The sequence below is a fragment of the Peromyscus eremicus genome, chromosome 10 (assembly GCF_949786415.1).
Source record: "Peromyscus eremicus chromosome 10, PerEre_H2_v1, whole genome shotgun sequence".
NCBI lineage: Eukaryota > Metazoa > Chordata > Mammalia > Rodentia > Cricetidae > Peromyscus > Peromyscus eremicus.
Window position 1 is genome coordinate 73,152,347 of NC_081426.1, and position 15,694 is coordinate 73,168,040.

General features: G+C 35.4%; 1 protein-coding gene across 2 annotated transcripts in view; it reads left to right on the forward strand.

The window, feature by feature from the left end:
* The window catches only part of LOC131920290 (adhesion G protein-coupled receptor L3), a 404,359-nt gene that overhangs the window by 288,550 nt on the left and 100,115 nt on the right, over window positions 1–15,694 (forward strand). For both annotated transcript variants that reach the window (XM_059274597.1, XM_059274596.1), the window contains exons 12-13: window positions 10,675–10,884; window positions 14,291–14,511. In XM_059274597.1, the coding sequence (XP_059130580.1) occupies window positions 10,675–10,884; window positions 14,291–14,511 (431 nt within the window). The remainder of the gene's footprint in view (window positions 1–10,674; window positions 10,885–14,290; window positions 14,512–15,694) is intronic.

A 15,694-nucleotide genomic window follows, 5' to 3' on the forward strand; every position in this document is an offset into this window, starting at 1 on the left:
TCGCCATGTCTCATGCCTGAAATTTTTAATCCCACACCATAGCATCTGTGAGCATTAGGAATTGAGACTTTTTCTAAGCTACAAAATAAAGTAAGGTGTTTTTAAACTGTAAAGTTCTGCTTACACAAGAGACTTATTTTCTAAAAAGACTGCATCTGTTTTAAGTGCAAATGGAAAAGTTACTTTATTAATTTCATAAGTGTGTTACATGAGTGGAAAATAAAAACGTGCAGTGTATAATGCTCAACATTGCACCCTCATTCTTCCAGAATTATTTTCCTCACTCAGTGGCCTGTGTATAGTACGGCAAAACGAAGGTGGATATAGAGATGGAAAATTATAGTTTGCATGAAATACTTAAATGTATTTATTTAAGACAAACCACTAGATAATATACAAGTTTAATGTTTGTCAAATACAGAGTATAATGAAATAAATGGTTTCAAAATGTAAAACTTTACAGTATCAACTATACTATTAACTAGATCTTAAAAACAAAGACTTATACATGATTTGTCTTATTGAACATCATTTTGTACTGTTTCCTTTATGGTCTTATTACAATTTGAAATTATTTATTGGATAGTACACTGTTGTTTTGTCAACACTGTGTGTCTTATTATGTATGTATCAGATTCGTTAGGATCAATGTGTCCAAGGAACATGGTTCTGTATTCTTCTGCTGTAGCAGACAGGAGCCAGAGTGCAAGGAGGTTTCCTGTGCTGGCAATGGAGAAAAGATTCACAGTTTACTGGCATCAGTGGAGCATGCAGGAGCCACATCTTCCCGAAGTAATTTCCTTTAGAGATGGAGCATTGATTGTCCAGGGCTATTCTTCATGCAACTCCAGTCTCATTTTCATGTTTGGGATTAGGAGGAGAACACATTAAAATTTAAAATTATTCTATTATTTTCACTCCCAATATTTTACAATCCTTTTATAGAAAAGTTGATAAATAATAAACCTCTTTTTCCTATTTAAATTTAAAAATTGTCGCATATGTGCCATTTTATATATGCATGCTTATTTTTGCTGTGTTATTAGATTTTGCAAGAGAATGGCTGACATCATAATAATCCATTCCTAAATCCTTTGGCAATTATGTTTAAAACTTTTTTTTCTGCCAAAAAGATATTTACATTGAAGCAGTTCTATTATCTACTGTATTAATTCATCTATAGAATATCCTCATCCTTCCGGTACTGGGTTTTGCTTTAGTTTTCCCTGAGGAGGATCTGCTCGGGGATCACACTTTACCTTTACCTACCCTGGCTCTTTAGTTTACTTTAGTCTTCATACTTGATTTGTCATGCCTGAAAAGGTCCTTTGTTAGAGTCCAGGTTTTGTGTCTGATTGAATATTTCAAAGTCAAAATTGCTCAGGACCCTGATCCTTGGCAAGAATTCTGTGCCATAGATAACTGAAGCATAATAGACATTAGTGCATCCAGATGCTTCCCTATTTGTATTATTTTTTATGATTAATCATCCGATTGAAGTTACAGTGTGTGAGAATATTGAACTTTTTGTAATTAAGAGGAATCTATGGAAATATATTTGGAAATATTCTTTGTCACTTCACTGAATGGTGAATTTTGAGATTTAGAGTTGTTTTTTGGATCAAAGTACATTCAATAATCTGTCTTTTTTTCAAAATCATTTCTGTATCAGCAAGGTGTCTTTTATTTGTTCTCCAAATACTTGATTTCAGTCTTTGTGATCAAAGAAGCATTGAGTCTGTATCCTAATGATGATAAGTAATCATCAAAATCATCATTTAGTAGAAGAAAAACTAAACATGTAAAGTGACAAGAGAACCTGCTGCATAATGGAAAAAGAAGGCATGGCCAGTTGCTGAGGATGCCTCAGAGAAAGTGTCTTAATTCCCAAGGGCGTTTGTTTAAATAATAGGAGACAGAGAGAGTTTTAGTAATATGAAATAAAGTTGGATTATTTTGGGAGTGCTCTTGCTGCTAATACATACATACATACATATATATATATATATATATATATATATATATATATATATATGTATCACCTTACTTGCTCTCCAACCCTGGGTTATAGTAACATTTTTTATTAGAATTGGCTACATTCTTCTTATACACAGAGAGTGGAGTTTAGACCCTCAAGCAACAACTTTCAGTCTTTATCATCTTCGGTTTTTAAGCATGGCTGAAATGGCAGCTAGTGATGCCCTCACAATTCTATTGAGAAACATTTTATAAGGAAAAGTAATTAACCATGGAGATTCCAATAAGTAGGGGATCAAGTGAGGGCTCCAGCCATCAGAAGGGTATGGTTCTAGCTGCCAGTAATAAGGAAGGACAGGCTTTCTGTATTGCCAAATTTATTGTAATTATTCCATGGAATCTCAATAACGTTGTCATTAAAATTTATTATATTTCAAATTTATGACTAAAGGAAATAGGAATAAGAATTAAAAATAACAAAGCATAGGGTCAAGATTCTTAATCTTTAGGTAAATGATCCCTGTAATCTATGGCAGGTCATCTTGAGCATTCCTCTCCACATTATCAACTAATTCGGTGATACAAAGAAAATTTTCTTCTAAGGTTCCCATAGAAAATTTTTTAGGTATCAGAAAGGAAAATATACAAAGACTGTGTTGACATTAATTTTTATATTTTCTGAAAATATCAGTTATTGCTTCACTTTTTACCAACCCCCTGTTTATTCCTTATTCTCTAGAAGCTCTTGATTCTGGAAGGAGTTTCCTATCAAGGATTAGGTACTTAACTTAGTTTCTAAGTAAATACATACCCAGCATTGTTGGGACCAGAACTTTTGTTTGGCATTAGAAGAACAGATTAGTTTTATTCACAACAAAATTGTGAAAGTATATACTGTAGGCAAGATGTTACCACAACTACAAATGACTTTCAAACTCACCAAATGTTGGGTGCATGAATGCTGTGAATCCCTTTAAGGTCAGTTCCATCATATTTAAGTGCAGTTATAAATCAATACTTAGAACAAGTAACCTTTTTTTCAATCGCATCCCTGTTCATTTCTATTTTTAGCAGGACCTAGTTGAAGTGTTTTCTAACTGCACTCTGTTTGTTCCAGATCACAGAAGTTTGCTTTATTTAGCATGGAGACCATTCACTGATTATTTATTGCTCCTTTTGACCAGTTTCATTCTACTGTGTCTGGCAAATACAGGGATAAAACTAGAGCGTCTCCAGAATGGGTACTTACATAGTTAAGATAGACACCTTAGACAACTTGCATAAGTTAGATTTTAAAAGCATTTGAGCAAAAAATAACTGAATTAAGACACACTGTCTAGCTCAGTTCCTACAGTTCAAGGTACTGTCAATTTATTCTTCATTATTTGCTGCCTGGAAAAATCCATGGAACCTTTAAGATTATTAATTTTTAATGACTTATCTCAGTTACTGACTCTAAGACTGGGGGATAATTTGTCCTTGAGATTATTTTCTTAAAAACCACGTTCTCCACAAAATATTGTAAGTTTATTCATGAGAATGGAAAAAGAAAGATACATGGTAATTACTCCTTTTCTTTTGTCTGAAATTGCTATGGCTAAGGAAATCAAATGAATAATGGGATGTGTGTATATGTGTGTGTGTGCATGTTTATATTTATATTTATATTTATTTATATTGTTTTAATCAATACCCAACACATAGCAGCCATGCGAGAAATAGTCTTATGGTGCATTTACTAATATTTGATGGATAATCTTTTGGTTTTGTGCAGGCTTCTATCACCTGAATTGAAAACTTACTATTCCTTTCATTCTTAATCCAATTTGTTTTTAATTTAAATATTTTCTTCTTCTCTTTGATAATTTTTGCGAGAGCCAAGTAAATGGTTCTGTTAGGCATATAATGGTAATAGTATTTAGTTCTTATTGTGTTGACCAACTATTCTTGAGCACGAGGGGACTCTGAAGTGTGATTTATATAGCCGGTATCACTCCATTGAAGAAAACTGATTTTTCCCAGGAGCTATCACTTTCAGATGGCTTCTTGGTTAGGGGTTAGGGTTAGGATTTATGGTTACTTCTCCTTCTCCTTGTTAGAATCATGTTTATGTTTAAGAAAGAGAGGAATATAAAGTTAATTAGATAGGGTGAGGGGAGAGGATCTGGGAAGAGTTGGGAGCAGGAAAATATGATCAAAACATAGTGTCTGAAAGTCTGAAAACACTCCTGGTTTGAATACACTGCAATGCACACTGAATATTATATTAATATATGTTAGACTGCTATTAGGGATAATAGTTTTAAAGTCTTAATTTTACCTTATACAGTTAACATGCTATTTTTTTTAGTAACAAAATGAAAAATTCTTTATTAACTTCACTGTCATTTTCGGCCACCATCTTTAGGAAAGTCTTACATTGTAGAATTTGTGTTACTTTTTGAACATAACTGTTCTTTTCTAATTAATATATAACTTCAGAAAATTCAGTAGTCAGTGTCTCATTTTGAGTGTGTGTCTTTTTTAGAAATCAAGCAATTTTGAAGAACCCTCATAAATTTGTTTTACTATAACTTTTCTCTTTCCTCATGTCATGCATTTCAAAATGAGAGAGAAATCATTTTTACCACATTTTGAGAATGCAGTTTTACAGTTTTACAGAAAGCTCCTGTTTTACCGTATTCTTAAATGACACTTGTAACAAGTCTTTCTCTGTCCAGCCAGCCAGCTCACAAACAGTAACATGGAGTCTTCACCATCTTGCACCTCCTGTTTCCTCTCCTTGTCTCCTGGCTTTTCCTCCTTTCTTCTTCCCAAAGTTTGCTCTGTCTCCAGAAGTCACAATGAGGTCCAACTGTAGCAGTTTTCTACTTAATACTGGTTAAGTTTTCTAAAAGTTGGTGAACTACTTGTTGCCACCTAAACAAAAGTCAATTAAATAACCATAGTTCAGTCCTGTTTCCTCTCAGTGTCTCTTGGCTTTTTTGTTTTTTCTTCTTCCCAGAGTGCTGTCTTCAGAAGTCCCACCTAACCTCTTCCTGCTTAGCTCTTGGCCATTCAGCTCTTTATTAAACCAACCATAGCAATATACCTTCACATAGTATACAAATACCACACAACAGACACTGATAGATATCTTGTAGGTATATCTCAAAAGACTCATTTTTTTCCATGTCTATAATGTCAGAATTCTAATTAAATGCTTCTGTACATTTTGGGTAAATTTGAAAGTGACCAAAAGTTTTATTGTCATATCACAAGTGAGCAAATCACATTGCCCTTGGTCATTGTTATATAAAGTTGTGTAGATGATTTGGCCAGTTAGAAATATGTTTTATTAGAAAGTCATCGGCTAAAATGAGTTTCTCACAATTTATAATTTTACAGTAGTTATTCATGCAAATAGAAGAGTAAAATCTGTATTTTCAAGATATTAGGTCTGAAATTTAAGTTTTTTTAAAAAAATTCCCATGGAAAACATGTGATAGTCAATTCCATATTTCAGTTGGCAGTAGAGTAGAGTTAGAGGAATAATCATCTTTGCTGTGATTCTACATGTCACTTGAAATATTTAAAAACAGTCCATTAACTGTGAAAAATCAGCTCCATACTGCAAAAAGCCAACATATTGATTATCATGACTCCTTTCTCCCCTTTTAACCTTCAGGTTATTATAGGTTGCAATTTCTGAAAGACTTTAAGAAACTACCCAGATGCTTAGAATAATCAGAAACTTACACAATCAAGAATGAATAGTGGCAAACACAGCCAGTTCAAGGACCACTGTTGTTAGTATCTTTTGGAGGGAGAAAAAAGTTTGGATTGATTTAAACAATCTTGAGCATCAAATTCAAGATGTGTGAAATTCAGTCTCAGTGAGGGTATATACCTTCTGCCATGCTCAGTTCAGGGGAGAGCAATCCGAGTGTCTAAGGAGGAACCATCAATGTTTCATCCACTTCTCTCTGATAATGGTGTTGAGCTTCTGTCTTCTGGGCTATCACAATGGTTTTATACTTTTCAAACTTCTGCCCTTATTTCTGAAGTCTGACGCTGTTCATGATCCAATGAAGAATTTATCAGGATGCAATATGTAGTATTAGAACTAGGGCAGTGCTGAGCAATAATAGGAAGATGGTCACCCTGCGACGAATCCTGTACTCTAGTAAGACAATAATGAGAGAAATGAAGTATTTAATGCCCATTTAAAAAAGTATTTCCTCTTCTTTTGTTTCTTTTGTTATGGTAGCTGTGAGTCTGGTTCATCAAATATGATGAACTTTTTTTTTATTCACAGTAAGAAACGTTCAAATAAATCAAAGCATGGAGTTGTATTTCTTTAAAGTAAAGAGAATTTGCTGAGTTCTACTAAATCTGAAAGGCAGTTGCATGGTTGCATGTGAATTTTATTCCCCCGCTATCTTGCTAGTGTTTTTCTTTTAACATGAACACTTGAAAATACTAATGTTGATTTGTGTTTGATAGAAATATAAAAATTTGGAGTGAATTTATTTGGTTAATTTGCTATAAAGAAGTAGAAAGAACATCCTCTTGTCCTTCTCACTAGGTTATTCAACTGTGATTTACATCTTGTTCTACAGAAGAAACCATTGCTTCAGATCACTGAGCCCTTTACCGCCCATAAGCCTGTGAGGTGACCTTCGTGGTTAGTGATCTGGTTGCCAAGATTTAGAGAAATTCCAAGAACTTATTTAACAGACTCTACACTACATTTATCAGCAAATAGACTTTTTGGAATTCTATGGGCTTCAGTGAAGCCTACAGTTCTAACTCATGTTTTATCTCATGATATGGACATTGTAAAGAAAATGTGCTTTTTTATAGAAAAAAGCCACATTTTAGTAGTGCTCTGAATATTTTAGAACAAAATAGGTTTGAAAGGCAGTTTTATAATACTAAAGTGCGATAATATGTAGTAAGTAAAACAAGTTCTTAATACTTACTGTCGTACAGCTCATAGTTATAATAGAATGATCCAGGAGATATAGTTCTCAAAAATGTTTCTTTAAAGAAGAAAATGAAAAGAATAAAAGTTAATTCATTCTCTGTGTTACCCATCTAGTAACAGTTACATAGTCCCAGTAAATAATATTTAAAAATCTATATTTTGTGTTGTTAACTTGATTTTTAAATAATGTTGATAATGTCAAGAGATTCATACAATGTATTATTGCATTCAAGAGTGGATTATTTTTAAAATCATGAGGCAAAGGTCTCTCTTCCCCATTGCATGAATGTGGATTTACTTTCTTTAGATGTTTGCATGGTCAGAGTGCTACTCACAAGACATTGTCCAGGCTATCTTTTTTCCACCCATTATTCTCCCTGAGCTGTCCTTAGTGACATGTAAAAGCAGTTTGGGTGAGATCAAAATAAAAGAAAAATCAGAAAAAAAAGAGCTTCTCTGCAGCTCTTCCAAAATTATTTGTCACTTCACATATAAATAGAAACTTCAGAGAAAGAAGAAAAATGTTGTTTGTGTAAAAATTTCTAACAAGTGATGAGAGAATCTTTGAAGTTCCTGAAACTGTATCTTCTTGAGTATTCTATCACACTCCTCTGAGATTATCTCCCCATCTTCTCATAGGGAGATTATTTCCTTCAACTGTTCTCTTTACTTATTGTGTTTCTATAAGTCTGAACACTCTTTGTAGCAATGTGTACTAAGGGATAATCCTGAAAGCAAGTTGCTCATCTATGTCTTTGCCTCCTACATGCTGGGATTAAAGGGGTGTGCCACCACTGCCCAGCCAGGGTACAGTTCTTGTAGCGCTCTATAATCCCTGAGAATCATTTCCAATTAAATTTTTGCTTTATTCAGGTAGGAGACACTATAAGTTTAGATCAGCTGAGTTGCGTTTTCTATCTCTCTCTGCCTCTGGGTCTTTCTTTCTCTTATTTTTTTCCCACCTTCTTCCTCAGACACACATACATACACATGGAGAGAGAGAGAGAGAGAGAGAGAGAGAGAGAGAGAGGGGGGGGGGCAGACAGGCAGACAGACACGGTGATAGACAGACACAGAGAGAAAATTCCGCTATTTTACTCAGGCTGGCATCCAACTTGAAATTCTTTTGCTTTTAAGTCTTAGATATTTGGTCTAAGTACAATGAGAATCAAATGTCTCAAAACCAAATATTTATAGAGCATTTTATGTATCATGCACACACTATAAGGTGGGACACGATGTTAATAAGATGGATGCCATCTTTGTTTTCCAGGTACCTTAAGAGTTTAAAAATCTTTGTTACAAATAACTGATTCATATAATGCTCACAAGCCCCCAAATGCTGAAATGTAATGCATGTTCATCATTTTGCAGTAGTCTAATATCACTTTTATTTCATTGGTCTCTCTGTCTTTGAAGAGAATTCTTTCAATTATTTTTTAATTATGTGTGTGTGTGTGTGTGTGTGTGTGTGCACAGAACTTCTGAAAATTCTGTTACGACAAACTCAAAACCAAGGCTTTTTTTATGCTCACAGCTCTTAGAAAGACTGTTTCCTCTTTCTTTTTAGAATACTGATAATATTTAAATTTTGAGTTGTATCACATGGGAGTTTTATCCTATACATGATAATGATGGCTGTTGCTGTTTTCCTAGATAGACAACACTAAGGGTTAGTTCATCACCAGGGTTTGTTGTTCTGTTTGAGTCTTATGTACTTTTGTTACTAACACTTGGAAATCCAATATTCTTCTCTCAGTACTCTGCATGGGGCTTCTCAAAGGTCTACTGCAGCACCAGAAAATATATTTCTAATAATACAGCTACCCAGGCAAACAAAAGTGGGAGTTTTTAGTTTCCTCCTCTCTTTTTCTTTAGTGCTTTAGGTCTGTCGGGCACATTTGAGAAGGTATTGTACCTACCATTTTCCCATCAAGGGAGACTGCTGTGCAGAACACCGGGGGCTTGATACTTCTGCAGTCTCTTTCCTTGGAGGGAAAGAGGAGAGCAAATAGCTTGCTGTTCAGGGAAGCAGGCAGCACCAATCACTCTCCAGTCACAAACCACAAAAGTCATTTAAACTATCAGAGGCCCAGTGCTGTTTTAGAAATATCCTTAGGAGAACCAAACAGTTAAAACAAAGCTTCACCTAGGTTTTTTTTTTTTTTTTTTTTTTTTTTTTTTAATGATTTGTGCTTTTCCCAAGAAACAGAGCTGACTTAGGCAGGAATATTACAAATCTATTTCACAGTCAGTTCTAGGGTAGGTCTTCATGAAATAACAACAGTGTAATTGCATCTGGCAGGAGGAACATGCTCTGCTTCATGCGATTCAGACTCTGGGATAATGACTCACTTGCAGCAACTTCCACATGCATGTTTTTCACACTATCAAGTTGGAGAGTAAAATAAAATAGAAAGCATATTAACTAATATTAATATTTGTTATCTGGCTAGTTTAATGTAGAAGATACTGTGATGTTTGTCTGGTAAAACATGTATGAAGGGCTGGAGAAATGGCTACGTGGTTAAGAACACATATTGCTCTTGTAGAAGACCCGAGTTCTACTCCTAGCATCTATGTTGGGTTGCTCACAACTGACTATTACTCCAGTTCCAGTGAAAATCTGATGCCTTTGGCTTCCTCTGGCACTGGTACTCACTTGTACTAACAAAACTGTGTGTATCACCATAGACAAAAATGGTATTTGTTCAAATTATAGTTGATTTTTGGCTACTCAGAGTGTACTATGTACCTGTTTAACCTAATGTCCTTGATTTGTCCTTTACAGTTTTCCGTAAGTGGTACACTGTGGGGGTACCTTGACTGGTTGTTTATTGAAAAAAAAAAAAAAGTTAGATCCTTGAGAATTATCTGTAGGCAGTCTAATAAAGTTTACATCTTGTTTAGAATTACATAAATTAAACTTAATGATTTACTTTTCATTTACAGGTAGAAATTAGGTGTCTATGGCTTTTTAAGAACTCAAGAAATAAAGGTGAATGGCCATGCACAAGCTGTTCATGACTTTATTCCTCAGCTCAGGTCACTGTTTTGACAAGTCACTATGAACTCTAAAGTAATCCAATATGAATATAAATCCCATGGATATCCTCATTACCTGAGAGCTTTCCACTAAGTATGTGGTATATCATGCAGCTACTCAACAGAATTAACTGAAGATTTTTTTATAAAATTCATAGTTTAATGAACTCAATTTGAAAATTATGATGAATCATCTATAGAATAAGGATATATAAATTTCGTATACATATAAAAGTCTGTTGATGATTCAAAAACCAGTTGAGGCACTAATTTTTCAAAATGTGCATCTTATAGTTTTGAATAAAGTATTCTACAGTTGGAATTTATTTTTAAAAAATAGTTTAAAAAAGCAATGTAGGATTAAACACCTACAGTTTTACCGTGACGCCTTTCACCAGAGTCACATTGACCTCCTTCACTTATTTATATCCTGGAAATATATGTACTAAGAATGTCGCCAGTGAATTTTATTGATACTTCTGAATCTCCAAGTTTTCTACATTTTGGTAAAAAAGACAAAAGACCTTAATTGTGGATTAGAAAGCCAAAGTGATTCAGTTTTCACATGTGTGGTGAATATAGAGTTTATTTAGTGTTTCCTTAAAGTTGTGCTTCCTGAACCCAGAACTCATTCCCATTCATCCCCAAAGGCAACTTAAGGTCTCTCTTGTTTTTGTCTCCAGCACAGTGATGCAGTCCATGACCTTCTTCTGGATGTGATCACGTGGGTCGGAATCTTGCTGTCCCTTGTTTGTCTCCTGATATGCATCTTCACATTCTGCTTCTTCCGTGGGCTCCAGAGTGACCGTAACACCATCCACAAGAACCTCTGCATCAGCCTGTTTGTGGCAGAACTGCTCTTCCTGATTGGAATCAACAGAACAGACCAACCAGTAAGCTGCTTACATTGCTGTTAGCAAAGGCTGCCTATGATTTTTAGCTTTCCAGGACTGTCAGCTCTGATAACAAGCATGCTCTACGGTGCTCTTTCTTTTGGTTCAGTTTATAGACAGTGCCTTTCACACCTTACTCTGCGTTTCATTTTTCATGTCCACTGCCGTAATGGTGAACATTATAGATGGGCTGCATATTTCTTTTTATTTCAGTATTACATTAGTCTGGTTTTTTTTTTTTTATACAGTACAGTGATTGTCCACATAACTCCTGTTTGCATGTGTGGATAGCCTCCTCTGTCATCCATACCTCCTACCCGAGTGATGTATTGGTGACCATTGATGATGAAGGTTTATTGACACATCATTATTACTTAAAGTCCATGGTTCATAATTTGCATTCATTCTGAGTGTTATGTACTCTGTGGACACAGAGAAACCCATATTAACTCTTATAATAACATATGCAGTATCTTTCATTGTCTTGAAAATTCTCTGTAATTCTTTTTATCCCCATGTCTTCACTGAGCCATGACATTCATTTCTTCTTTTTATGTTCTCTAATAGTTTTGCCTTTCCCCCAATATTATTGGGATCATATACTATATAACTTTATTGGACTAGTTCTTTTATCTTGCTAATATATACTCAGGTTTCTCACATGACACTTTATGACTTGATATCTCTTTTCTTTTTAACACAGAATAATATTCTTTTGTCGATATACTACAGTTTATGTATCTGTTAAACCATTGAAGTGCATTTTGTTTGCTTCCAATTTTTAATAATTTTGAATAAAACTGCTATTAACATTTTAGTGCATTGTGACTCTTTTGTTGGTTGTTTTGTTTTTGTTTTTTTCTGGTATAATCTTTCAACTCCTTCAAGTAATTACCAAAAAAAACAAAACAACAATAACAACAAAACAACCAACCAAACAAACAAAAATAATATTTAATGGGTCATGTGGTAAGGTATATTTAGTTTGGGGAGAACATTGCCAGTTTCTTTTCAAAGATCCATATTTTTCTGCATTTGCACCATCAATGATGAAGGCATACATTTGTTCAGAAATCAGAAGATTCTTATGACTAGAGCTTCAATGGAAAGGAAAACTTTACTCTCTAGTTCTCAGAAGACTTGTGAGTCTAATAAATAATTCACTCACTCAATGCTGCTCTCCAGTAGGTGTTCCTATGCATGGTGTACTATATAATAAAATGCAGTTTCATTCAGGACTGTAATTATGCATTCATGATTAATGACTGCAAAGGATACAATTATGGTGAATATATTTTTAATTGGTTAGCATATACTTAATGTGATAGCTTGTCTCATAAATGCATATGAATAAGCAATCAAAGTACACATTTTCCTCCTCAAACTAAAGACTTATGATTACAAAAATTTATAGTTGAAATTGTAACTTTAAAATCCTCAAATGAACAATTGTGTTATTTTTGAGGAAAATATTCTATTCTTCAGTGAACCCCCAATTGAAATACTTTTAGTTTCTTTCACATAGAAATTATACTTGAATTTTAATTCCCCAATGTTAATATGTTATGATAAACTTCACCAGGCAATGAATGCTGCAGAAAACCAGTCTCTGGTGAACAACATAAACAATGGAGCCTGATTTAAAAAAAAAAATGTAGGGAGAGCATTACTCAGTTACTCAGTAAAGTGAGTTCTTATTAGTTAGGTGTCCTTCTTTGAATTCCACATCGTCTTTGGACCCTGATCTCCCTCTAATCTTTCTGACATTTAACTTCTTCATTCATCCTTCATCTTTCTAGAGCATGGAAACAGACTTACTCATTGTCTCTAGAGATCATGCTCATCAATCAGAATCCACTGAAATTTTATGGGATTTGTTTGCTTGGTTGTTTGTTTTTACGGTTGTTGACCTTTGTTGGTAGGAAAAACAAATTTAAGTAAGGACTTCCTGTCAGAAGAACAAGCGCAAAGCCATGAAAATTGTTATTGGGAACCTGATAGATGACCCACTAAAATTTCTAGTACTTTAGGAAGAAATTTATGAATAGCTGTCCTTAATTTAAATCAAGCTATCTGGACTAATATCTAGTGCAGTGACAAAAAAAAAAAGAGTCTGAGGAAGAAAATATTTCTGGAATGCTGAATTTTTGAAAGGATGCATTTATTTTTATTTTGTGTGCTGAGTCTTTGCCTTCATTTCTGTGCGTCAAATGCATGCTGGGTACCCGTGGAGACCGGAAGAAGGCCTCTGGAACTAGAATTGTGAGCCCCCTGTGTGTGCTGGGAACGAAAGGCATATCTTCTACAAGAGCAGCAAGTGTTCTTAAGCACTCAACCGTCTCTCCCGTCCTGAACACTACATTTTATTTGGATCCATTTTTGCCTCAATGCAGAGTTAACATTCCAACACTACTCAGCCCTGCCTGAAGCAGGGAATAGACAATCAGCAATTCTTAATACAGAACAATCTCATTGGAAGATTGCTACTAATTAGGGACATTACTTTATGTCATTTGATTTTAAAAATGCTTGTTTTCCTTGGTTTTAATATTTCTCTTTCATTTACAACTGAAGACATTGAGGAGATTGTAGCTCCGTGGCAGAGCTCCAGTCTAGCACCTTCAGTGTGATTACCAGCACTGAAAACAAAAAATAATAAAGTAAGAACCAACATCTTAGTCTATGCCCAGAAGAAACTTTTACAAAACTAATTTTAAAATAATTCTCCTTTTGTGTTTTTCTTTCTTTTTCTTCCTTTCTTCTTTCCTTCCATACTTTCTTTTTAAATTTTGGGGCACAGTCTTTAGCTCTCTAGCTCAGGCTACTTTCAATTCCTTTCTTTTTTCTTTATTAATTTTTTTTATTCATTTTACATACCAACCACAGATCCCCCCTCTCATCCCTTCTCCTGCTCACTCTCAGCCTTATCCCCCAACACCCCCCAGCCTCTCCTCCGAAAGCTACTTTAAATTCTATTGTCTCTGCCTAGCCTCTGGAGCCCTGGAGTTACCTGTATACCCAATCAGATTCGGATTTAAAGATTTAAATTTCTTTATAAAGATTTAAAAATTTTAGACTAATCTCAGTAGTAATTATCCCTAGGCTCTTAATCGATTTTCGCCATAAATGTTATGATTTCCCTTATTTTAATGTGGTGTCCGCCATTAAGCTGTTAATTAAGATAAAAGGCAGTTTTCCAGTCAGTTATTGTATTTAATTCATTTTATTGTTCATACTCTAAGAGTCTTATCCAGATCATTGTGTTGCAGACCTGTTTTATAATTGCCGGATCCATAGCGGTTTATGTTAGTTTTGTGTCGGGCTTTGTGTGGTTTATGTTAGTCTTGGGTTGGGCGGTAGATCCACGTGTTTGTTCCAGGACTGAAGTCCGTGTTCCTTTTCCTAGATCGCCTGTGCGGTGTTTGCAGCCCTTTTGCATTTCTTCTTCCTGGCGGCCTTCACCTGGATGTTTCTGGAAGGGGTGCAGCTGTATATCATGCTGGTGGAGGTTTTCGAGAGCGAGCATTCACGGAGGAAGTACTTTTATCTGGTGGGCTACGGCATGCCTGCGCTCATCGTGGCCGTGTCTGCAGCAGTGGACTACAGGAGCTACGGAACAGACAAAGTGTGAGTGGAACGGTTGTTTGCTGGCTTTCTTCTCTCCCTCTTTTCAGGTCTACCCCAGGTAAAAGCTTTGGAATCTCTTGATGTGGATTTGCCCTCACAGCATTCACTAAAGGAACCGTACAAGCAATCGAGAGTATGATTCAGTGTATGGCTGGGTGCTTGCTGTGAGGTTTAAAAAAAAAAATCTTGAAACTCTGAGGCTGTTTTAGAACTGAGTGTTTGTAGATCACAACCTCTAGTAACTGTAAGAATGATAATTTCATATTATTTTTTGGGGGGCATTCAGACGTGTCATACGGCATGAAAACTGATTTCATACCACAGAGTTGTTCCTGACACTGTTGGTTACTAATCGTGTGATGTCAGGGATCGTCCTGGATTGGTTTTCGTACTGTTAGGAAAACTGAAGGAGCAGGAAGAGTCTGTGTTCCTCCTCTTTTTTTTTTTCTACGTTATTTTCGGAGTATAGTAATAAAGTTTGTTTTCAATATACTTTTAAATTGTTGAGGTGTGTTTATAGAGATGTGCAGCACTTAAGAAAGACGTTCACGTAGGGTGTGATGGCCCATGGCACTTGGGAGGCAGACGTAGGTAGATTTCTAGGTTGGAGGGTAGCCTGGTCTACAGAGGTAGTGCCAGGACAGCTGGGGCTATGCAGAGAAAAACTCTCTCAAAAATATGAAAAACAACAACAACAAAGGAAAGAAAGAAACTGTTGGAGCTAGAGAGATGCCTCAGCAGTTAAGAGCACTGGCTGCTTTTCTAGAGGACCCTCCTAATTCAGTTCTCAGCATTCACATGGCAGCCCACAACTGTCTGTAACTCTAGTTCCAGGGGATCCGGCACCCTCACATATGTAGGCAAAACACCACATAAAAATAAGTTTTTTTGTTTTTTTGTTTTTTGTTTTTTGTTTTTTTGTTTTTTTTTAAAAAAAGACACTTGCTGTGGGATGGTCTGTATGTCAAGTGTGTTGCTGATTGGTCAGTAAATAAATCACTGATTGGCCATTGGCTAGGCAGGAAGTATAGGCGGGACAAGGAAAAGAATTCTGGGAAGTGGAAGGCTGAGAGGGAGACACTGCCAGCCGCCATCAGGACAAGGAAGATGTAAAGTACTGGTAAGCCACAAGCCACGTGGCAAAGTAAAGATTAATAGAAATGGGCTAAATATAAGAGTAAGA